Source organism: Malaclemys terrapin, chromosome 2 (genome assembly GCF_027887155.1).
Source record: "Malaclemys terrapin pileata isolate rMalTer1 chromosome 2, rMalTer1.hap1, whole genome shotgun sequence".
Classification (NCBI taxonomy): Eukaryota; Metazoa; Chordata; order Testudines; family Emydidae; genus Malaclemys; species Malaclemys terrapin.
Genome location: NC_071506.1, coordinates 110,740,574 through 110,763,992, shown reverse-complemented (window position 1 = coordinate 110,763,992; position 23,419 = coordinate 110,740,574). Strand labels below are relative to the sequence as shown.

Here is a 23,419-nt window from a genome sequence, read left to right as displayed (position 1 = left end):
CACAATTTCTGGTCAATCCAACTAAAATTTGAGTCTTAGTTATGCAGGGACAATTCCTTCCCCTCCACACCCCCCCCCCCCCCCGCGTCTGTTCATTTGTCTTTTAAGGGATGTCATCCGCATCTTTGTGATTTTGATCTGAGTGGGTTCTCATCTCTGTTGATATGTTCCACACCTTGCATGTAGAATGCTGCAGCTGCTGCTGGTGATCCCAGTGCTAATTTGTCTGCATCTTAACACTGGAAATATTTTCATAAATGAAACGGGTTGTGTGAGAAGGCAAACCTGGACTAATTGGAGCATTCTTTAGAGTCCTTTACTATACTTGAGATCTGAAAGGTGTAAGGTCATTGCAGTCCAGTTAGCATTTTAGGTGCATTGTGTATGACTCTTATTGAGTAGGAAGGTCCTTTCTATGTGTTCTAAGCAGGCAACAGTACCTGGGTGGTATATTTGAGTTGCAGGTCATGTAATCTACTAGGTTCTTGTTACTAAGTTCAGACTATTGAACAGATGCAGTCATTTAGAGCTATCTGTAAGATTCTTTGGTGTGTAGAAAGGATCCCAATTTTGTTGTGGCATTCTTATGTAAATTAATGGTACAGATTTCCCTGCGCAATGCTGCTGGTAATGCTATATCACAGTGGGACCTTCTCAGGCTCTCAACCTGTGAGTCATGAACGGGTTCAGGAATATCACATCTTCCTTTCTTTTCTTCATGGGGTGGGGAAGTGTCCGAAACACTTTTATTTTGTAACATGGGATTTCCATGATGAGATGCATTCCTTTCACTTACACTGATGTTCTGTGTTAATTCCTTTCCAGGGATTATACCTGGAATCTAAGAACCCAGGACAGGAGAAGATTTATAGCTACTTCTGCCTGACATGATTTCAGCATGGTTCTGCTGGCTAGGGTAAGTGGGGGCATAATCAAGTTTCATCTGTTAAAAACAAAAGATTTTTGAGAATCTACACTGGTTTTTTAAATAATAGGTGAAACAAGATCATACTCCCACCAACCTAATATTGCTGTGATACTGTTAAGTAGAAGAAGATTTAAAACTAGTTAGAAACTAGAACTGGGTGGGGGACACAGTTTTTCTTCTCCTGAAAGAATTTTTGAAATGTTGAATGTTTTTCCCCTCCCAAATAGGGATAAAAAGTTGAATTTTTGAAAAATTTGTGAACTAAAAATTCAGGAAGAAAATCTGATCAGGTCAATCGAAATGTTTTGTTTTGGTAATTTCAAAACTTTTCATTTCAATTTTGTCCTTTTTTTAAAAAAGTCTTCTTTGCTGCTATAAATTAACTTAAATTTGTAACTGGAATGTTATTTTGAACAGAAAAATTGAACTTTTATTTTGCAATCCTGAAATGGGACACTTTGGTAATTTCAAAAATTTTTCAGGCTTTTTTCAAAATGGGAAATTCGTCTTAACTGATTCTTTCCTGTAAGTAGTTTCAGCTTTGACTAATTGGCATTTTCTGATGGACAAACATTTTGTTGAAAAATTCCAAACCATCTCTATTAGAAACTGGTTGCCCTAAGCCAGTATCAACCCCAGTGTGGATAGGACCTGAGAGATCAGGGCTTATTTCAGTTTTAGCTTCTCTGTTTTCTAAAGCAAAATTGTTTCTGTGTCTTTCCACTTCAGTAGCTTTCTCAACAATAATTGGTGGTTTGGTTGTTTTATTCGCTCTTTGTGTGTGTTTTAATGGTTGTTCCATATCTTTTCTAATATGCATCTGTGTTCGAAACAAATTAAATACCATCCATTGCAGTAGTTATCTCATGGCGCTAAGAAAACATAACATTTCATACATAAACACAAGAAGTGGAACAGAAAAAAAAAAAGAGAGAGAGAAGGAACAATATTACTTTCCAGAACCAGAGCTGAGAGTCCACAAATTAAAACCCCCACAAAAAATTAGAGAGCAAAATCAGAGAAGGGAGACAGAAGAGAGCACTCAAAAAATTAGTGTCTCCAGGAACAAAGTAGGTGAAGTAATATCTTTTATTATACCATCTTCTGTTGATGAGAGAGACAAGCTTTAAACCTACACAGAGCTCTTCTCCTGAAGAAGAGCTCTTTGTAGCTTGGAAGCTTGTCTCTTTCACCAACAGTAGTTGGTCCAATAAAATATATTACTTCACCCACCTTGTCTCTCTAATATCTTGGGACTGCCATGGCTACAACCACATTGCAGTGTCTCCAGACACAGTTGTCAGTCAGTCCAGAGCTCCAATGTTATTTTTATTCTGCAAGTTCCAATTGAGCACAAATAAAATTAATTCCAAAGAACTCCCTACCTGTATCACAGACATGCAAATATGTATGACACATTTCTGGTGATGATATCCACATGTTAACTTGTGGAACTATGGGGTACATTGCATTGCATTTTAGTTCCAAGGTCCAGAGCTGGTGCAAAGCACAGAGCTTCTATATATATATATATATTTATATATATAGAAAGAGAGAGAAAGAGAGGCTGGTCAGGCCTTCAACAGATTACCCCGGAACCACCATGTTTGGGGTGGACTCCATGGCCTTTTCTGCGGGGAGGCAACCTCACCAACAGGATGATATTGGGGGATTTTCGCAAAAGAATCCTCACAGAGATTTCTTCCCTGTGGGTTCTAGCATGTCAGTGGATCTGTGTTAGTACCTATGGTAGGGAAAATGGTGCTTAAAATTCAAATAGACAATGCACAAAGTTCCTGAATATTTTAATCCCAACGTGGGATAACATAACCTCCCTATTCTTAATTGGGTTAGTGCTCATGAAAGTTGTTTAATTGACAGCACTGAAAACTGAAATCCTCACTTTATCCAGATACAGACACAGCATGGTCAGTTATAGTACAAACTTCTCACCAGGCCTTGCTTCTGTCCTGGTCTGGAAGGAACAATTCAAAACCCTGTCTGAAGTGGCCAATGAAATGCATTGGCAAACTGTGTTTTAAGCATGTCTGTCACTATAAAGGGACTAATCCAGTCTCCCTGACCAGAGTGGGCAGGGACTACCTAGCTTATAGCAAGGGTTTGTACATAGAGGATACACAGTGATGTGATATGGCATATTGTTTTTGGGGTTTTCTGGGATGGCTGTATTACTTATGAATGCCATCATATATTTTGTTAATGACAAAGATGAAAAGAAGAGCTATTATAGAAATGCATCAGATAGTACCTGATAGTTCCTGCATAACACAATATCATAACTTTAAAGGTTTGTTTTCTCACAATCTGTTAGGGTTACAAATAAATCCCTGGAAAGGGCAATTCCTGGGTTTTTACCACTATAAACCTCCCATTTCTAGCCCTGATGAGTCATGAGACACCAGACCTTAAACCTACCACTGACCTAGGACTAAACATTATCTATCCTGCACCTCAGACCAGCGTCATTTTGTGGGAGAAAGAACAACACATTTTTCTTTCAGGTTATGTTTTTATAAAAAGTTGCAAGTGTTTGAAGCTGCTTAGGGGTCTGGAATGTTACATTAATGATTATAGTGCAGGCGAGGTGGTCAGAAATGTACAATAAATGCCATTTATCACTTTGCACTGCAGCTTAGCCCATAAATATTGACATCATCAATATTTATTCTTTACACTGTATATGCAGTGCTTCATTATGTATAGTATATGTAGCTATAATAGACTGGTTATACAGTTTATGTGCTTCAGCGTGTGCTCGAGACATGAGTCTGCTTCTCCAATAGGAATATTAGTTTTCCTTTCAGGGATTAGGTAAATCCCAAGAATGATGACAACGGAGAGAAGTGGGGCTTTCAAAAATGGAGAGGGGAAAATGTACTTGACACTTGGGAGGACCACGCTTGGAGATGGAAGCACGGTTAGACATACAAATCTCATTTCAGAATGTTGAAATATTGCATTCTCATTCTTTCGCATTTAATCATTAAACCTTCCACTCCTTTATCAAGGAGAGGTGAAATGAGTCAGAAAAAGATCCAGAATTGTACAAATCATATCCCTATCTCTTATCTGAACCAAATCAGAACTTCTACTAAAGTTCAATTTGATTGGAATACAAAATTAAAAAGAGACACAAGGTGGATCAAGGTAATATCTTTTATTGGACCAACTTCTGTTCAATAAAAGATATTACCTCACTCATCGTGTCTCTCTCATATCCTCGGAACAATATGGCTACAACAACACTACATAAAAAATTAGATACGTTTATATGCTTCTTCCCCTCTCTCTTACCCCCCTCCCCGACAGCTTTTTCTTTCTACCTCAATCCTTTTCCTGAAGACCCTCTTTAAAAATAGTACAGCTTGCCACTGTGCCACAAAGGTACCCCACAGTGTGTTCCCGCTTGGTGCTCTGTGTATTCTGAAGCATTTCACAGAAGAGGAAAGTGTCACAGAGAATGGAATCTCAGTGGTAAAAGGGGTTAATAAAAAAAATCAGAGTAACTAATATAAGAAAGTATTATCCTTACTCTAAAGAATGGATGGGTGGCTGAGCAAGAGGGACAAAGATCAGATTAGTAGTACAGGGAAAAATTGGGGCAGAGTATGGAGTCAGGATTGTCTGTTGGAAAGAGAAGTCACTTGGGGATGCAGGTTGGGAAGGAAGGTCAGTTGGGTAAGTAGGTGGAAGAGGGCTCAAGCTCAGGGCTGTATTTATTTGGAAATGGAGATCAAGAGAAGGGTAAGCAAAAACCACTGTTTAAAGGGCTTGTACACACTACCGCTTATGTCGGAATAACTTGTGTCACTCGGGTGTGAATAAGCCACCCCCTGAGAGACATAAGTTACACCGACCTATACGCCGATGTGGATTGCGCTATGTTGGCAGGAGAGCTTCTCGCAGAGGTGGTTTTGTTATGCCGACGGAAGAGCTCTCTCCCGTCGGCATAGGATAGAGCGTCTTCACCAGACGTGCCACACCTGCGCAGCTGCAGTGTAGATTAGCCCCAAGTGTTTGAATATTTGAACTGAGGAGTCAGTCTGTCTGGGAGGGAAATTTCTGAGAACTGTAGAATTTTCAGAGACTTGCCTGGTATTAAACGTGCTTAAGCATGCATATTCTTAAGAACTAAGGGGAGTGAAACATGTGGCTTTCAAGCAATACATTCTTTAGTCCTTTTTAAAGTCCTTTTTTTTTTTAGTCCTTTAATCCTTTTTTAAACAAAATCAGATCGCATTAGCAGTAGTAGTGTTCCTTAGGAGGAGTTGTGGGCAGTCAGTAGCAGCTAAAATATTCCAATATTAGCCCTGTTTCATTATCGCTTTCATCAGTGAGCATGGATATGTAAAGCTCATGCAGTTTTTCTGTTAAAGAATATTCGTGAACCAGCTTTTCTGTCTGACAGCTGCAGGGGAGAAATAATGTCCTTTGCAGACTTACATGCAAGGACTATGTAAAGAAAGTGCAAGGACTATGCGATAAAAGGGATTCTTGTTTGATACTTGAGCACTGCAGACCTGTGGAAGTCTCTCGCATGTTAATAGACACAAGGATCAGACAGAGAGTTTTATTACCAAATCCTTTAAACACTTTTTGTGTGGTTACCTTCCTTTCCCCTGCTCTTTTGTTATCTATAGCCTTTATTTTAACTGTTCCACATGTGTAGCATGTCAGAGAGAGACTCCCAGCAAAACGAATTAACGAATATTCTGGCCCTGCCATAATTGACAATTAATTAGTCCACTTTTCTGGTCCTGCACTGCCAGAGTGGGAAGCACTACTCCTTGCTGCTTGCTGGCTGCACTGACTTGAGGGGTTGCTCCCCATTCCCCCATCTCCTCAGCCAGCAGCTGCTCACACAGTAGCACCTAGGCCCTCGGTACTGGCAGTAGCTGTGACAAAGGTCTGTGTGCAAAAGCCCCGTGCAAAACTAAATTCATATCAAAGAGCGGCAAGCATTCAGTTACCTACCTTTATCCCCTACCCAACCCCCTCAGGTTGATGCCGCTGATGTTAGTGCACTCCTTACATACGTGGCACTGGCTATCTGCCAGGGTTAGTGTAATTTTCTTTTTTGAATGAATGAATGAATGAATGAATACCTGATTAAGTTAATGAAGCTGAGCCAATGGTGGGAGGGAGCGACTTGGCTGCTGAGTGCTCTAGGAGATCTGGCAGCGCATTAGACTTGCATAACGCTTTACAGCTCCATGCTGCGCTCCATATGAGCCACAGGAGAGGGCTGCAATAATTACTCGGCTTTTCGATTGAAAACAGCTGCAGGTAGCTAGGCGTCCCTTTGTCCGTTTCACTGGTGTTTGTAAGCAACTTGTCTTAGTGCCTTGGATTCAAGTGGAAGATGGGTAAGATACTCTCCCAGAGGTGGACACAATGGTGAGAAAACAAGCTTACCACTTAATCAGTTTTACAAAGGGCCCAGTCAGTTTTCCAGGCTGTGATTTGCTGGTTCGTTTGCTCAGTGCAACATATCTGTTTTTTAATTTTAAAAAGCCCACTTTCCTTTTTTTTTTTTTTTAAAGAAAAATGTATTTATCTTTACTGGATTTCTATGATTTTTTTATCTTCACTGGTCTGGGTAGAACAAAAGTTTTTCATTTTTAAGAGAAACTGCTTCCAATTCCCCCAGAATGTTTTGATTGGATTTAATATACATTCACTCTGGTAGTCCTGGCTGGTATGTATTTTTAGTGGTGTAGTTAAAAGCAGATTCCTGGCACTGCATGTTAACACAACGTGTTCATTTGTAAATGTCCCTCATTTGAGAGGGACTCTGATGATTTGTAATCTTGGTTGGAATGTTTTATTTAATTGCAAGTGCAGTCTGTGACTATGTAGGGTGCTGCATTATCATAAACCCAGATTATTGCATTTTTTTTTAATTGATTCTCTTATCTTCTTTAAGTTTAGATAGAACAGTAGGGGGACAGTTTCACCCTAGTTGTGTTGGCAACAGTACACTAATGATGAATTTGGCCCGTCTTATCTGCCTGTAATACTGGCTGTGAAAGGGGGAAGCTCCCTGCAAATTATGAGACAGGAATAGCTGGCTGATGGTTTTGTCTGAGAGGGCGGGTAGCAGAGCCATCCTAAGCTTTTTAGGGAGGGCCTGCTAAACAGTTTTTTAGTCAAACGCTCACACACCTCAGAACATAACTGACTCCTGTGATCACACCACTATGCAGAAGGCCAGGATTTGGGGAGGGTTAGTAGACGTTTCTTTAGGGCACACCCAACCTTAACTGACTCATTCAATAAAAAGAGTGGGCGGGGGAAACTTCAGTTCACCACCAGCCTCCTACGAGACAAGTGAAGCCCAGCTGCATGTACTGGGGTCTGTGCAGAGTTGCCTGCATTTAAAATTTTTGCCAGTAAAAACTGTCAGGGGCCCTGATTCAGCAGAGCATGTTAGCGCACACTTAAATTGAAGCACATAAGTAGAGATTACATCAGTGTGCTTCAGTCTAAGCATGCACTCACTTAAGTGCTTTGCTGAATCAGGGCCTAAATAATCAGGGACATTCAACCCCATCACTGGGGAGTTTTGTGTGCATTCTGGTAAATTGTTAGCACTCATTTAGCCCTGTCCAAAATAAACTAAATAAGGCCTAATTAACGGATTCTTACCTTACACCAAGGTAAGTGAGATTGCTCGATGACAGCCCATTATTCATTAATGAACATTGAAGGGGGGTTTCGAGGACATAGAGGGCAGATAGGAGCTCATCTCCTATTGAAAGTCATTGGCATCTAATGTCTCATTTTGCCTTTGAAAACCTCCCCCTCAGACAATACCTCCAGGCTGCCCACATCCCAGCTTATTCAGAAAATCACATTCTACTTTTGAACAACATCTGCTGTTATGTATAAACTGGCAGCCCCAAATTGGTTGCTTTATGCAACGAGCTAATGGCCTGATGTTCAGAGGTGCCAAATGCCCACAATTCCTATTGATACCGATGGGAGTTGTGGGTGCTCATCTCCTCTGAGAATCAAGCCAGACATTTTTAAAGCTTGTTGTGCCATATGTACATGGGTTTAAAAAAAGGAGATACATTAATGAGCATGTTCTTACATTGCACATGGAATGAGACTCACATGACATATGTAAAAGAAATGTGTATATCCACATGCATGTAAAGATGGCAGTTTCTGCATCTTGTTAAGATGGATGGAGCATGGGTGTTGCTACAGTTTTATCACCCATGTGAAATTTTCAATGAAAAATCATGTAGGCAGCTCCCATTGTAGCTGGGTATGTTTTATGTAAATGAAAAGCATCAACAAAGTCATTTCTGCTATTATACATGTTTATAAATGAACTCTATCCACTTATTTAAGCTGCTAAAATGCCCCGGGAGGGTTGGTTTAGAAGCATAGTAGCAGGGGATTTGTCATGGCAGATCAGACCATTGGTCCATCAAGTCTGGATCCTGCCTTTGGCAATGGCCAGTACCAGATGCTTTAAAGGAATGTTTAAAAAAAAAAAAAACCCACACACACTGCAGCTGTCCAATCGTGCAATACTAGAGATAGGCTAAATAATTCCTTACTGACCTATATGACAATCAGTTTACACTCTGAAGCCTGAGATTTGATTATGCGTGGGAATAGAAGGAAGGCAGCCCTTAAAACGTCTGAAGGTAAGATCCCACTGAGGGCACATTTATACACGGGGTGCTTTCTGCTGAAATGTGTGCTGGAATGAACTGTAGAACGAACTCAGACATTGACAGTGCCTCAGGCCCCAGTGCATTGCAGTCACTAACCTCCAGGACAGAAGGGATTCCCCGTGGCCCTTTATGGCAGCTTTTGCTTGTTTCATGTAATGAGTCAGATTCACTAAAGGCGTAAATGGGTGCAAGTCCATTGTTGTCAGTTGTAAATTTTGTGCGTGCAATGCTGCTGAACAACAAACCCATCTGTTAGGGGCTGCTTATTATAATCCTTCACAAGTGGTTATCTTACACTCTCATTTAGCGTAACCACACATGTTGTTTGTGCAAAGCTGTTTTAGGTTGTACTATTGATGTGTCTCATCAAAGGACTCCCAGCTCTGAAGTCCAGCCTCTGCCTACGCCCCTGGACATTCATCATCTAAGCGTAAGGGGCTGTAGGAAGACAGTAGTTCTCCTTTTTGTATTTCATGGAGGAACAAGGTTTAGACCTATATGAGCCTGATTCTCTGCTGCGTTGCATCCTGTGTAGCCATTTCCAGCTGGGCAAAGTGAGTGTAAAAGGCTACCATTCTGTCCTGGAAGGGCTTACGTACATTTTGCATAGTGGAGAATCAGGCCCATTTGGGGCCAGTTTTGCTCACACTCAGGTTAATTGGGATTTCATGATTAAATTCAGTGGAAACAAGAGCAAGGTTTTTTGGGTCTCTGTAAAGTCTGAAAAATCAAAACCACAAGAACTGTGCTTTAAATATGATAAAATGGTGAAAAAATTCACAGCGGATTTAGTTCAAAGAGCATTAGCTTATAACTCACGATGAGCCAGAACTAAGACTCCAGATCCAAACTCTCTAAGTTGGATCCAAAATGTATAGCTCTGCCCTACTCAATTTAAAGTAGGGCTGTCAAGCGATCGCGATTAATCGCGCTGTTAAACAATAATAGAATACCATTTATTTAAATATTTTGGATTTTAACATTGTCAAATATATTGATTTCAATTACAACACAGAATACAAAGTGTACAGTGCTCACTTTATATTTTTTATTACAAATATTTGCACTGTAAAAAACAAAAGAAATAGTATTTTTCAATTCACCTAATACAAATACAATCTCTATCATGAAAGTTGAACTTACAAATGTAGTATTATATACAAAAAAAAACTGCATTCAAAAATAAAACAATGTAAAACTTTAGAGCCTACGAGTCCAATCAGTCCTACTTCTTGTTCAGCCAGTCGCTCAGACAAACAAGTTTGTTTACATTTGCAGAAGATAATTCTGCCTGCTTCTTGTTTACAATGTCACCTGAAAGTGAGAACGGGTGTTTGCATGGCACTGTTGTAGCCGGCATCACAAGATATTTACATGCCAGATGCGCTAAAGATTCATGTGTCCCTTGATGTTTCAACCACCATTCCAGAGGACATGCGTCCATGCTGAAGGCGGATTCTGCTCGATAATGATCCAAAGCAGCGCAGCCCAACACATGTTCATTTTCATTATCTGAGTCAGATGCCACCAGCAGAAGGTTGATTTTCTTTTTTGGTGGTTTGGGTTCTGTAGTTTCCGCAGCGTGTTGCTCTTTTAAGACTTCTGGAAGCATGCTGCACACCTCGTCCCTCTCAGATTTTGAAAGGCACTTCAGTTTCTTAAACCTAAGGTTGAGTGCTGTAGCTATCTTTAGAAATTTCACATTGGTTTCTTCTTTGTATTTTGTCAAATTTGCAGTGAAAGTGTTCTTAAAACGAACATGTGCTGGGTCATCACCCAAGACTGCTATAACTGCTATTTATCCGAGAATGCAGGTAAAACAGAGCAGGAGATATACAATTCTCCCCCAAGGAGTTCAGTCACAAATTTAATTAATGCATTATATTTTTAACGCACGTCATCAGCATGGAACGATGGACGAATCATGAAGAGGCATATGAATCTTTAGCGCATCTGGCATGTAAATGTCTTGCAACACCAACTACAACAGTGCCATGCCTGTTCTCACTTTCTGGTGATTTAATTAAGAAGTGGGCAGCATTATCTCCTGTAAATGTAAACAAACTTGTTTGTCTGAGTGATTGGCTGAACAAGAAATAGGACTGAGCGGACTTGTAGGCTCTAAAGCTTTACATTGTTTTGTTTTTGAATGCAGTTATGTAACAAAAAAACCTACATTTGTAAGTTGAACTTTCATGATAGAGATACTATTTTTGTTTATCATTTTTTCCAGTGCAAATATTTGTAATCAAAAATATAAAGTGAGCACTGTACACTTTGTATTTGTGTTGTAATTGAAATCACTATATTTGAAAATGCAGAAAAACATTCAAAAATGTGTAATAAATTTCAAATGGTTTCTATTATTGCTTAACAGCGCAATTAATCGCAATTAATTTTTTTTTAATCACGTGAGTTAACTGCGATTGACAGCCCTAATTTAAAGCTATAGATGCTTATCCTAGGAGAATTAGTGGATGTACAGTATCTATTTCTCTATTTGCTATACAGATGGAAAGCCATATGTGTAGTTATCCAGTTCTTTGGGTTACAGTAGTTCCTAGAGGTTGTGGTAGTCAGTTTACATACTCCTAGTTAGACACAGTCTCTACCCCAAAAAGCTTACAGTAAGGCCTTTACTAACTGACAAATAGTGCTGCTTCATTCTTCACAGGATTGGAGAGCCCTGGAGTCCATACCCCCTTGCTCGGAGGGGGCCTCCTCTCTTATCAGTGTTGCCAACTCTCACAATTTTATCACAAGGCCTGCAATATTTGGTGTTGTTTTTTTAATGCCTCAGCTCCTGGAGTCAGATGATTACATGGGAATCTCAGCTTTCATTTAAAAGAAAAAGTAAGTTTCTAGCCCTTATAGTTCTCAAAGCAGGAGCATGAGAACCCTAACTACTTCAACCCCCCAAGCAGCAGAAGCTAAGTCGTTGTAACTTACCTCCCTCAGGGGGAGATTTATTCACCCCAGTGAGCAACATAAGTTATTCTGACATAAGCTGTAGTGTAGACATAGCTGGAGAGAACACATTCCCTTCACAACTTGCTTACTCAGCCTGGGGGGGAGAGAACAAGCTTTCCTCCAAAGTAACTCAGTGCAAAACATTCCAGAAAGCGACAAAGAGTCCTGTGGCACCTTATAGACTAACAGACATATTGGAGCATAAGCTTTTGTGGGTGAATACCCACTTTGTCAGAGCCACGTAGTGGAAATTTCCAGAGGCATAAATATGCAGGCAAGAATCAGTCTAGAGATAATGAGGTTAGTTCAATCAGGGAGGATGAGGCCCTCTTCTAGCAGTTGAGGTGTGAACACCAAGGGAGGCGAAACTGTTTTTGTAGTTGGCTAGCCATTCATAGACTTTGTTTAATCCTGACGTGATGGTGTTAAATTTGCAAATGAACTGAAGTTCAGCAGTTTCTCTTTGAAGTCTGGTCCTGAAGTTTTTTTGGTTCAGGATGGCTACTTTTAAATCTGCTATTGTGTGTCCAGGGAGGTTGAAGTGTTCTCCTACAGGTTTTTGTATATTGCCATTCCTAAAATTGACTTGTGTCCATTTATCCTTTTATGTAGGGATTGTCCATTTTGGCTGATGTACATAAAACCAGAAAGGAAGTTTTAACATTTGTTAAGGGCTTTGACATGAGAAATGTGAGAGTAAGGACTCAGAGAATGTACGGCTAAGAATCCATGCTAATAATATTTGAAAATGGCAGTATAAAATTACTGTGCAATAGACATGTGGCTGCATGTCTAAATCTATGCACAGATAGTTGTGTTCTTCTGTTGCTGCCTTCAAAACTCATTGAATGATTATTCATACTCGGGGGTGGGGAAGGAACATCTTTTCCTTGCGCACATAGATACAGGGTTATGTTGTAAACAGGGCCGGCTCCAGGCACCAGCTTGGCAAGCAAGTGCTTGGGGCAGCCACTCCAGAGAGGGGCGGCACGTCCAGCTATTCGGCTGACGGTCCCTCACTCCCGCTCGGAGCGAAGGACCTTCCACTGAATTGCCGACGCAGATCGCGATCACAGCTTTTTTTTTTTTTTTGGCTGCTTGGGGCGGCCAAAACCCTGGAGCCAGCCCTGGTGGTAATGCCCAAGTAAAATTACTTGGGAAGTCTGCAAACTTTTGAAAATTAAATCCACCTCTAAATTAATCATAATGCAGCAGGTTAATAATAGCACAGTGAGTAACTGCCACTCTTGTGCAGCTCACCAACATCCATCATATAAGATAATTAAGTCTACATAACTAAAGTAATTGTAGTAGAACATTGCCACAGGATAAATGTGCCCTGCTTAGAAAATAAAGATCTCACCTTCATCTCAACAAATTCAGCACTTGGGTAACAGGAGCAGACAGTTATCCTGTGACAGTGTTCTCTTGTATTGACATGGTTTTCTAAATTATCTCTTTCTGTGACACACATGTATAAATGTCATAAAATAAGTGAATGACTCAGTTGGAACACCTGCAGTCCAGTGTTGTGAGTATACTGCCACTCACTCCCTTTGGAGATTGCTTTCCCTAAACCATCAGCTAATCACAACTCTGACCCCATACATGCGCACGTACACACACACACATATAATAAAATATTGAAGCATCATTGATCTATTGGATAGCTCACAGCCAACGCTCTTCTGCTTCAAGTTGGCTTCTATCAGTTGCTTTTTATATTGAGCACAGAAGATCTGATCTGATGGGGGTGGGAGGGATGTTGCTCACTCAGCAAAAATGGTATCAATTTGCTATGGTGGATTGTCAAAAATGTACTAAGTGCCAACACCGCAGTGGACAATTTCACACACAGACAGTGTTGATCAAGAATCTTTTAGTTCTGGGAAAAGATTTTCAAATTTTATCAGTGTTTTTTTTATGTTTCTTGTTAATGGATCGCTGCAGCTGGCCCTCCTGGGAAATCTGCCAGAGAACTGTGAAATTGGTAGGGTTGGACCATAAACTTGCGTCGCTGTTGTTGATCGGCACTAAGCTACACATGGCAAGGCTAATGAAATCTGTGCCAGTTACAACTATGAATATGTAGCTGGCAGATGTTAGTGCGTAGAGTTTGGGAAAAGCTGGCGTATAGATCTGAGAATCAGAACGTAGCTGCAGAGTTGTCCACAACTTGGCCATCTTCTGATCTACAGAAGCCCAAACCTGCAGGATGCTGAGCTTCTGACGTGGGCGGCTGACTTACCTCTTCTCCTGTTGACTTCAATGGGAGTTGAGTGTGCTCGTTACTTTACAGGCTCAAGCCTTGCTTGTCTAATAGGTGTTATGGACAACATTGGTGGGGTGTGCAGTTAATTCTACAGGGCTGTATACGGCATACCATGACAAAGTTGTGCCACACTTTGATTCAAGGGTCTGTCTTTTCAATGTACTGTTTGATTATTAAGTGAGATCAAATTGAATTGCTCTGCACTTGGCTGACAGAACATGGTGACTGGCAGCAGGCAGTGCATTGTGTATTGACTTGATGGGTGAATGTGAAACTGCCAGTCGTGGCTTGTGTGGAAAATGCAATACTAAAAACTGGTAATAACGTGTATTACCAGGATGGGGGTCTCCAGGGCCTTTTCTCTCTAGTACGCTGGTTTGAATACAGCTTAGGTTGATGACTGAAAGTTGTTCTCTTCTGATGACTGTTCTGTGGCCGATGTGAAAATGAGCTTGTGGCCTCAGTCCTGTTTCTAGTGCATAAGATTGGTACTACCTGATACCCTTGTTAGTAGTCTCAGCAGAAAGACCAGGACCTGGGGCCACATTTGTAAAGGCAATTAGATACCTAAAGATGCAGGTAGGAGCACAGTGGGATTTTCAAAAGTGCCAAAGGGCCTAATTCCTAGTGGGAGTTGCAAATCCCACTAGGCATATATCTACAGCCGTAATCACCTAAATGCCTTTAAAAGTCTGGCTCACCGAGTCTGAACTCCCCTCTGGCCCACAGAGTGGTTTCTTGTGTCAGGGATAAGGCATATTGTCAAGGCATTAAGGGAAGCTTGTATTGCTGTTATGGCCCTTGATGTACCTACTATATGGATAAAGAAAGGATTTCAATTTCCAGAGATATCAGTCAGCCTCTTTTCATGAGCTTTACATTCATTAGAAAAATAACTATGAAAATACCATTCTGGTAGGTAGATGTGTTGAGGCCTTTGTGGAAACAGATTACAATTTAGCATGAAAGTGCATATTCTGAGCCCTACTGAACAATCCATTTGGGACCCGCACAGACCTAGATGGGGACTCCTCCAACTTGAGCCTTTCCAGGAATGTGAGTGTGGGCAGGCCGCCAGTGGACACTGGCTACCCAGACACTTCAGCAATGTTCCATGTGCGCTAGCTGCCATGGATGTCAAAGTCCAGCTGTTCTCGCCAATCTCCTCTGTCCCCTTTATCTCCTCAGCCTTCAACCTACACACAGACACATTCGAATGTACCTCACACACACGCATGGTGGGAGTGATGATCATCCAGTGTTTACTGCTGTTTTATACATCCTGCAAATTGTGATTGAAAACTCTCAAGTTCAATGGAGATATCCATCTCCTAGAACTGGAAGGGACCTTGAAAGGTCATCGAGTCCAGCCCCCTGCCTTCACTAGCAGGACCAAGTACTGATTTTGCCCCAGATCCCCAAGTGGCCCCCTCAAGGATTGAACTCACAACCCTGGGTTTAGCAGGCCAATGCTCAAACCACTGAGCTATCCCTCCCCCCCAATGAGAAAAGGAAATCTAGGAGTCGGGAATGACTTACAATCCAGCAAAGTAAACGTGTAAATAATAAATGTTAAACAAAGCCACACCTAGGGATGCAAGCAGGATGGAAATGTGATTCTAGGATAGCAAGTGAAAATGAATTAACTTCATCCTCTACCTCATTCCTTTGGGCGGTCCTTTTGCCCTCTTCACTTTGCCCAAACAGTCCCCGTTCTATCCTCGTGGTTGTAATTGAAATTATATTTAAAATATTAGGCCAAAGCTTACGACTCCATTGGAAGCACCTAGGTAAAAAAGGGCTGATTTTTGCTTCAGTGGGTGCCTGGCATTTCTGAGGATCCTGTCGCTTGTCCATACGATCAGAGTTAGAAGAGTAGCTTTTAAGTAGCCAGGTTTGAGAATTTTGGCCAATATTTACATTTCACTTGAAATCTCCTTTCTATTATTATTTTGTTGTTTCCCTCTGTTAGCTTGTTTGTTCTCCATTCTCCAGAACCTGGACATTATGGGAAGCCCTTTTGTTGCCACTGCTTAAGAGCAGAATTGTATGAAATATTTGCAAAAAAGCAAAACAAAACCACGCTACCATGTGAAATTCACCAGGTTTCAGATCTTATTACAAAGTCAATACCAGGTTGATCACAAAAAGGTTTGCTAAGACTCCGGGACCTTTTAAATGACTTTGGGCTCATTTATGATTTTTCCCTCATAATCAGAAATCCATAATTTTGAATAAATTCATTGCAAAAGCTCTTGATAATTGGCTGTTTTGATTGAATTTCGTTCTGCGCATCAGGGGTTTACTCAAACCCAAAACTCAGGTGTACAAACCTACGTAGGGGGAAGCATAACAAAAACTTTCCACAGAGTCCTGCAAAGTGAAACTACACTGAGGTATTTGTAACACTGCCTACAACAAATTCAAGGTGGCAAATCTGAAACTTCCTCAAAGTTCTGGAACTCTAGATCTGGGGTTTGGTTCAGCCTATTATACCCAGAGGGCCCAACCACTTCTCTTCCATATACAAGCTTCCCCAAATTGGAGTAGATTTAGACCTGAAGTTTTGATTTAGTCTGTTGTACACAAAAGCGCCAGTTGTCAGTTTCAGATTTGAATCCAAACTTTACCTTTAATTCAGTGTATTTGGAGCTCGGGGGTTGGTTCAGGCCCATCTCGAGAACAGATCAAAGGACAGGCTAATCCTGTCAACTACCCGGTTCTGTCTGAGGTGGCTGTAAAACTTGAAGCAATACAAATGGATGTGTAAAACAGGTTCCACCCAGCGCCTCGATGCAGCTTCCTGAGTCAGGGAGAGCTTTTGCTTTACGTGCCAAAGTTTGATGCCCAGGATAGAACACTACAGTGAGCTAAAGTTAACTAACAGTGACTGCGCAAATGTAGCATGGCAATTTTATTTTTAGTTAAACTTAAAAATAAAAATCGATAAGTCAAATGTAATAGAATAATTTTAGCTGTTGCCAAAACAGACGAAGCAACTGTTATGAATAACGATAACAACAGTACAAATAAAGGGGCTGTTGATTCTTGCCTGTCCTTATCTAGCTAAAATTCCTACTGAGTCACAGTAGTAACAGATTTCCCTGGCTCACTGGCTGGGCATATCAACTGGTATTGTGCGCGGAACCGTTTCTGAAAAGGCACTCTCAAGAAATTATTTTTTTAAGCTTTGCATATGCTTTAATATAGTCACTTAAAAGCCATTTTTTTCTTCTTCAAATTTTGTCCCTTTCTGCCTAACATCATCATCATCATACTTGGCACTTGTATAGGAAAACAGCTCAGAGTCTTAAAGAGTATTTAAAGAGATTTCAAGAATTAACAAAGCCTCTCAGGACTGTTGTACTATACCTGTTTTACAGATGGACAAATTGAGAGAGAGAATTTTTAAGTGAGTCATCCACAATCTGGCAGCAAATTAGTGTCAGCGCTCAGGTTGGAATAAAACCCAGGAGGCCTGACTTCTGTCGCCTGCTGTGGGCATTAGAGACCACGCTGTCCCTCGCAGCAGTATTTTTGCCTGGGTTTGGCAGAGAACTGAAGCTAATATAGCTGCTTTTGTTTAAGAACTCTAAAACCTACAAATAACTTGTCCACCTGCCAATGTCAGCTTAATTCTGTCTAGCAGTAATTATTGCTATAAAAGCAGCAATGGAGAAGCACAACAGATAGTATTTGTGTAGGGGCTATGCAACTAGTGGTGGTGGTTGTTTATTTTGGATTTAAAATGTTCAGAAATGGAATAATCAACTTAAAAAGGAGACTGCCCTGGACCGTAGCATACTTAAAGATTTTCCCCATAAGATTATAATATCCTGAAGGCAGCTCAAATTTGGGCACATAAATCCAAATGATGGCCTTAAAGCGAGATTTAATCTCAGTCTGCCATGTCTCCAAAATGTTATGCAAGAGTTATACAGCAGGTTTATTGTTCCATGCTTTGTACTAGAACCAAAGCAATGAAGGCAGAGGATATAAAAGAAATATTATTTGCTGTAAGATAAGAAAACTATTATTGATACAGTGTTCACATTTAATGTCTGTTACATCATCAGTTTCCACTAAGCGATCCTCTGACTTTGTGTGTGTCTCTCTCTCATAAGAAATGCGATTCTTGTTAAAAGTTCTGAGCGTGAGGCATAAGATTTCTGAACGCCCACCCTTGCATATCTTTAAAAAAACAACTTAGTAGTACAGATGCCAAGCAATGGCTGGAAGGGCGTGAGAAGAGTTTCATTTTCTGTAAAGTTTTAATTATAAAACAAAGCAAAGCAGGAGTTCATGATAGCTGGGGGGAAATACTGTGACTATTAAAAAAAAAAGTCAGGGATTAAACTGGTGTGACGCTATTTTCTTTAGAGAGACAAGGTGGGTGAGGTAATATCTTTTATTGGACCAACTATTGTTTGTGAGAGAAACAAGCTTTCGAGCCACACAGAGCTCTTCTTCAGGTCTGGGGAAGGAACATCAAGTCTCACAGCGAGGAGTGGAACAGATTGTTTAGCATAAGTAGTTAGCACATATTGTACGGGACCAGTCAAAATAGAGTGGGCCGTTAACACCTCTGCAGTCACTGGACAAAAAGGGGGTTAGTGGGTTACAGATTGTTTTAATACGCCATAAATCCAGTGTCTCTGTTCAATCCATGATTTTTAGTGTTTAGCAAAATAATGAATTATTGAGTATTTTCTTTACCACGTAATGAAAGAATTAGAGAGACTTTGTTCCCTATATCAAGGATGGCAAAAATAATCTTCTAGCTAGGGCAGAGGGAAGAGATGACATTTTGCTCAAACCCTATATAAAATCACGAGCCTTTGGGTTTCTGTGATCTCTGCTCTAAAGATGCAAATCAAAACCCCACACCCTGCAACTTTGGTGAGTTCAGATTGGCATCCAGGTTTGCTGGTGGCCTCCATTCTATCTTAACAGGAAGGGACAGACTGATACATCTCTGAACTCTGGGAACATTCAGACCCGAATTCTGATCTGAACTTTGCCGCTCTGCTTCTTGGCTATGAAATCCTCAACTCAAGCTGTGGCCTCCTAGGAAGAATATTTAATCTGCTTCTTGTTAGAGAGCAATTCCCATTGACTTTGTAAATGCTCTGTCCCTGCACTAGTGGAAATCTGTTTGTTACATACAGCAGCTGTGCCTCATAGTTCATTGGTTGCTAGGAAACAAGGGAATATGATCTAGTAGGAGCTATGTCTAGGGTCATCATCATGGTGTATAGTTTTAAACGCATTGGTACAGTTTAACCTGTGCAGGCAGATATGCAGCAACCAATCATTTTTCCAGAGTAAAGATCTACATGGTCACTTTCCTCTGAGTGGCCAATAGCAGAGGGGGCTCAAAAAGCACCAGAAACCTCATGAGAAATCTGGCTCCCAGCCATCCTTGGCTTTATGCTACTGCTGTAAATAAATGGCTTGACTGACGTTTAATGGCAGACTAGCAGATGAAGGGCACTTGTATTTCATTGTAATGAGCTGTGGCATGAGGGGGGAGAAAAAAGGTAACTGCTGTGTTTGCTGTGTAGACCGAAGCGAAATGAAGTCACTGTCGGTGACTCAGAGGCATAAGAGTTCAGAAGTAATACACCTTACTTATACACTGCTAACAGCTACTTGTTGCTAATATAAATATTTTCCATGTGAGTTCTTCAGATCTCCCTGTCATATAGCACATGAGATAATGCAGTGATCCCATGCTGTACAACACACTCTGGTGGATCATACAATCGTTTGTGGGGGTTGGAGGGTGAGAGAGGAGAATGAAATATATATTTTGAAAACACAAGGCTTTTTCACAGAAGAAGAAAGAAGGAGCCTCCGGGTGTTAAGAAATAAGTTACCACTGTTAACTGTTGAAAATTATGTACTTTGAGTTTTGATTTGTCTAATGTCTTAATCATTTTCATGATGTGTTAGTTGATATGTCCAGTGTTTAGCTGCTTTTACAGTATAGCAATAAACGGATCCTTGGAGTGCATGCAGCACTAAAGGCCTGGTCTTAATTTTGTAGAGCGTTTTTTTTCTCCCACTGCTAATACCTTGATTTCCCTTTCCCCCTCTTTCTCGTTCCAGAATCCAGAGCAGCTGCTGGAGCATTGTGCTCACAGGGAGATGATTCCTCATGAAGTCACTGGATCCCTTTCAGAAATCAAATGTGACTTTCCATTTATCAGACTGAAATCAGAACCAGCCAGACAGTGAAGCAAGAACAGTGGAGGGGGGACGGCGAAAGATGAAATCCAACCAAGAGAGGAGCAATGAATGCCTGCCGCCCAAAAAGCGAGAAATCCCCACCACCAGCCTGCCCTCCGAGGTGAAGCCAGTGGTCCTGCCGAACGAAAACCACCGCACGGACAACTTAACATGGCTCTCCAGTATGCCCAGCAGCCAGAGCAGCATGGGTGGAAGGCACCGGACTGGAGGGAGTTCAGTGGAGATTGGCTTGCAGCAGGGTTTACACAAAGCACCGTCTACAGGAATGGACTATTCCCCACCGAGTGCTCCCAGGTCCGTTCCAGTCTCAACAACACTTCCCACAGTGTACTCGCCCGCACTCTCACAGTCAGGGACGCCTGTATCCCCGGTGCAGTACACGCACCTGCAGCACACTTTCCAGTTCGTTGGGCCCCAGTACAGTGGACCATACGCCGGATTCATCCCCTCCCAGTTGATTTCCCCGACAGCCAATTCCGCAACTTGTGCGGCAGCCTCTGCCACTGCTGTTGCAACCACTCCATCCCAGCGTTCCCAGCTGGAGGCTTATTCCACTTTCCTGGCCAGCATGAGCAGCTTAAGTCAGCAGGGGCACAAAGTTGAGCAGCATCTAGTCAGGACACCTGGATTGATTGCAGCAGGGTCTCCTCCACCGACCCAGCAAAACCAGTATGTCCACATTTCCAGCTCTCCCCAGAGCACAGTCAGAAATGTCTCTCCTCCGACCATCCCAGTCCATTTGCATCCCCACCAAACGGCGATTCCACACACCCTCACCCTCGGCCCCTCCTCCCAAGTGGTGGTGCAGTACTCGGACTCCGGGGGCCACTTTGTCACGAGGGATTCTACCAAGAAAGCCGAGAGCAGCAGGCTGCAGGCAATGCAGGCGAAGGAAATACTGAATGGAGAGATCGAGAAAAGCAGGAGGTACGGCCTGTCGCCCTCTGGAGATGTGAGTCTAGTCAAAGCAGGCAATAAACCAGCTCCTCATCATTATGAGACCAGACATGTGGTGGTGCACTCGAGTCCTGCTGAGTACAGTGCACGGGATTCCTCAGGCATCAGGGCTTCTGTTATGGTTGTACCGAACAGCAGCACACCTATTACGGAGATGGAGGTACAGCAGGCCACCAACAGAGAAACTCCTCCCTCAGTCCTCAACGACAAGGGAAACCTGCATTTAGGAAAGCCAGCCCACAGGTCTTATGCTTTATCTCCGCAACAGACTATGGGCCACGAGGGGGTGAAAGCGGTCGCCACGCTGTCCCCCCACACTGTCATTCAGACCACCCACAGCGCCTCAGAGCAACTCCCTGTCGGGCTGCCTGCGACAGCCTTCTATGCCGGGACCCAGCCACCGGTAATTGGCTATCTGAGCAGTCAGCAGCAAGCGATTGGTTACCCTGGAAACCTGCCACAGCACCTGGTGATCCCTGGCACCCAGCCCCTGCTTATACCAGTTGGCAATGCAGATGTTGAATCATCAGGAGTAGCACCTGCTATAGTCACTTCATCTCCCCAGTTTGCAGCAGTGCCTCATACATTTGTCACTACCACCATTCCTAAGAGTGAGAATTTCAGTGCTGAGTCGCTAGCAACCCAGCCGGCCTACCAGGCAGCCGTGGTGCAGGCCCAGATCCACCTCCCGGTGGTGCAGTCCGTAGCTTCTCCAGCAGCAGCTCCTCCTACACTGCCTCCTTACTTCATGAAAGGGTCAATCATTCAGTTGGCCAATGGGGAGCTGAAGAAAGTAGAGGACTTAAAAACAGAAGACTTTATACAGAGTGCAGAAATTAGCAATGACCTGAAAATAGACTCCAGCACAGTGGAGAGGATTGAAGACAGCCATAACCCAGGCATTGCTGTGATACAGTTTGCAGTTGGAGAGCATCGAGCACAGGTAATGAGCATTGCAAATTGTGGGCGTAGGTGGAAAGATACCAATTCGATCTTCCTGGAAACAACTTACCTTATGGTGCCTTCCAAGAGGGAGTTGTGTTCTTAGTTCTTCATCTGGCACACACCTAACAGCTCATGCCACGTTAGAGATCTCACTGGCCCAAAGTCACCCCTTGTACGGTGCCAGTGAAGTTATACCAGTAATAAATCAGGCCCATTTTATGCAATGGTAGATCTTGTTTTGGGAAACTACAGGACCTGATTCTCCTCTCACTACCAGTTTAAACTCAGTTTAAGTCAGTGAAGTTACACCAGAGTAATGCTGGGGAAAGAGGAGAATCATTTTATGGTTTGACTATGCCTGGGGGAAGGAATCATTTGTGTACTTGTTTCAAATTGTTAGCTCAACAACCCAGATCATATTGCAGATCTGTAGGCATTAGTACTATTACTTCTTTGTATTAGGATAATGCCAGATGGTCCCAACCAACATTCAGAGCTGCACTGCACATAGTAAAAGAATGGTCCCCGGTCTGAATAGTGTGCAGTCTAAATAGACAGGACAGACAAAAGGCGGCAGGGGAAGCAGAAGCACAGAAGGGATTTGCCCAAGGTCACAAAGCAGGTCAGTGCCAGATGCAGGAATAGAATCCATGTCTCTGAGTGTCTAGTCCATTGCCCTATGCACTGGGACTGTAGGCAGTGATATTATTGGGAACAGGCCCCATTGTACTTTCTAACCAAAGAAAGGATCAAATCTGAGCCATGATCCTAGTGGTATTAAAAGGTAAAATTACTCAGTTTAAACCTCAAAAAGCATATGCTTTTCAATCTGACAGCTGAGTTTTAGTTTTGACTGATTCCTGCTTCAGAAGGCTCCAGTACCGTTCAGTCTCAAATGAAAAACTGTCTCTAAGGGGTAAAGAGGGGACAAGGCTGTGAATTTCCATGGCTTGAAACTTGGAGCTTTCTTGGAATGCTTTCGCTCACACGTTGAAGGCACTGAAACACTACACAGAGTGTCATTCAGATTTTGGTTATGAGTGGTTTAAGTGCTGCAGAGCTCTCATGCTGTGTGTGTTCAAGGGAAATGTTAAAAGCAAAATCATCCCAGAACCTAGGCTACCCACACTTCTTCACTTTGCGTCATACTGGCTTGCATTGTAAAGAAGGAAATTGTAACTTTGCAAAGGGCCTTTCGGACCCAGAGTTCAATGGTCATAAGCCGTTAATTTGATACTGTCCACTATCCAGGTAGCTCAGATTCCACAGTGATGAGCCAGGGAATAGATTAGATCAATTAGATAGCAGTTTAGTTCAGAGAAGTATTTGGGTTATTTTTTGAAAAGCAAAACAAATCTCAGTGTAAGTGGTTTAGATTTG

The 23,419-nt window shown here is 42.1% G+C and overlaps 1 protein-coding gene across 7 annotated transcripts in view; it reads left to right on the top strand.

Moving 5' to 3' along the window:
• The window catches only part of ATXN1 (ataxin 1), a 269,116-nt gene that overhangs the window by 232,362 nt on the left and 13,335 nt on the right, over positions 1–23,419 (top strand). For all 7 annotated transcript variants that reach the window (XM_054017709.1, XM_054017710.1, XM_054017706.1 and 4 more), the window contains one exon: positions 19,997–22,037. In XM_054017709.1, coding sequence (XP_053873684.1) covers positions 20,157–22,037 — 1,881 coding nt within the window. In that variant the 5' untranslated portion in view covers positions 19,997–20,156. The remainder of the gene's footprint in view (positions 1–19,996; positions 22,038–23,419) is intronic.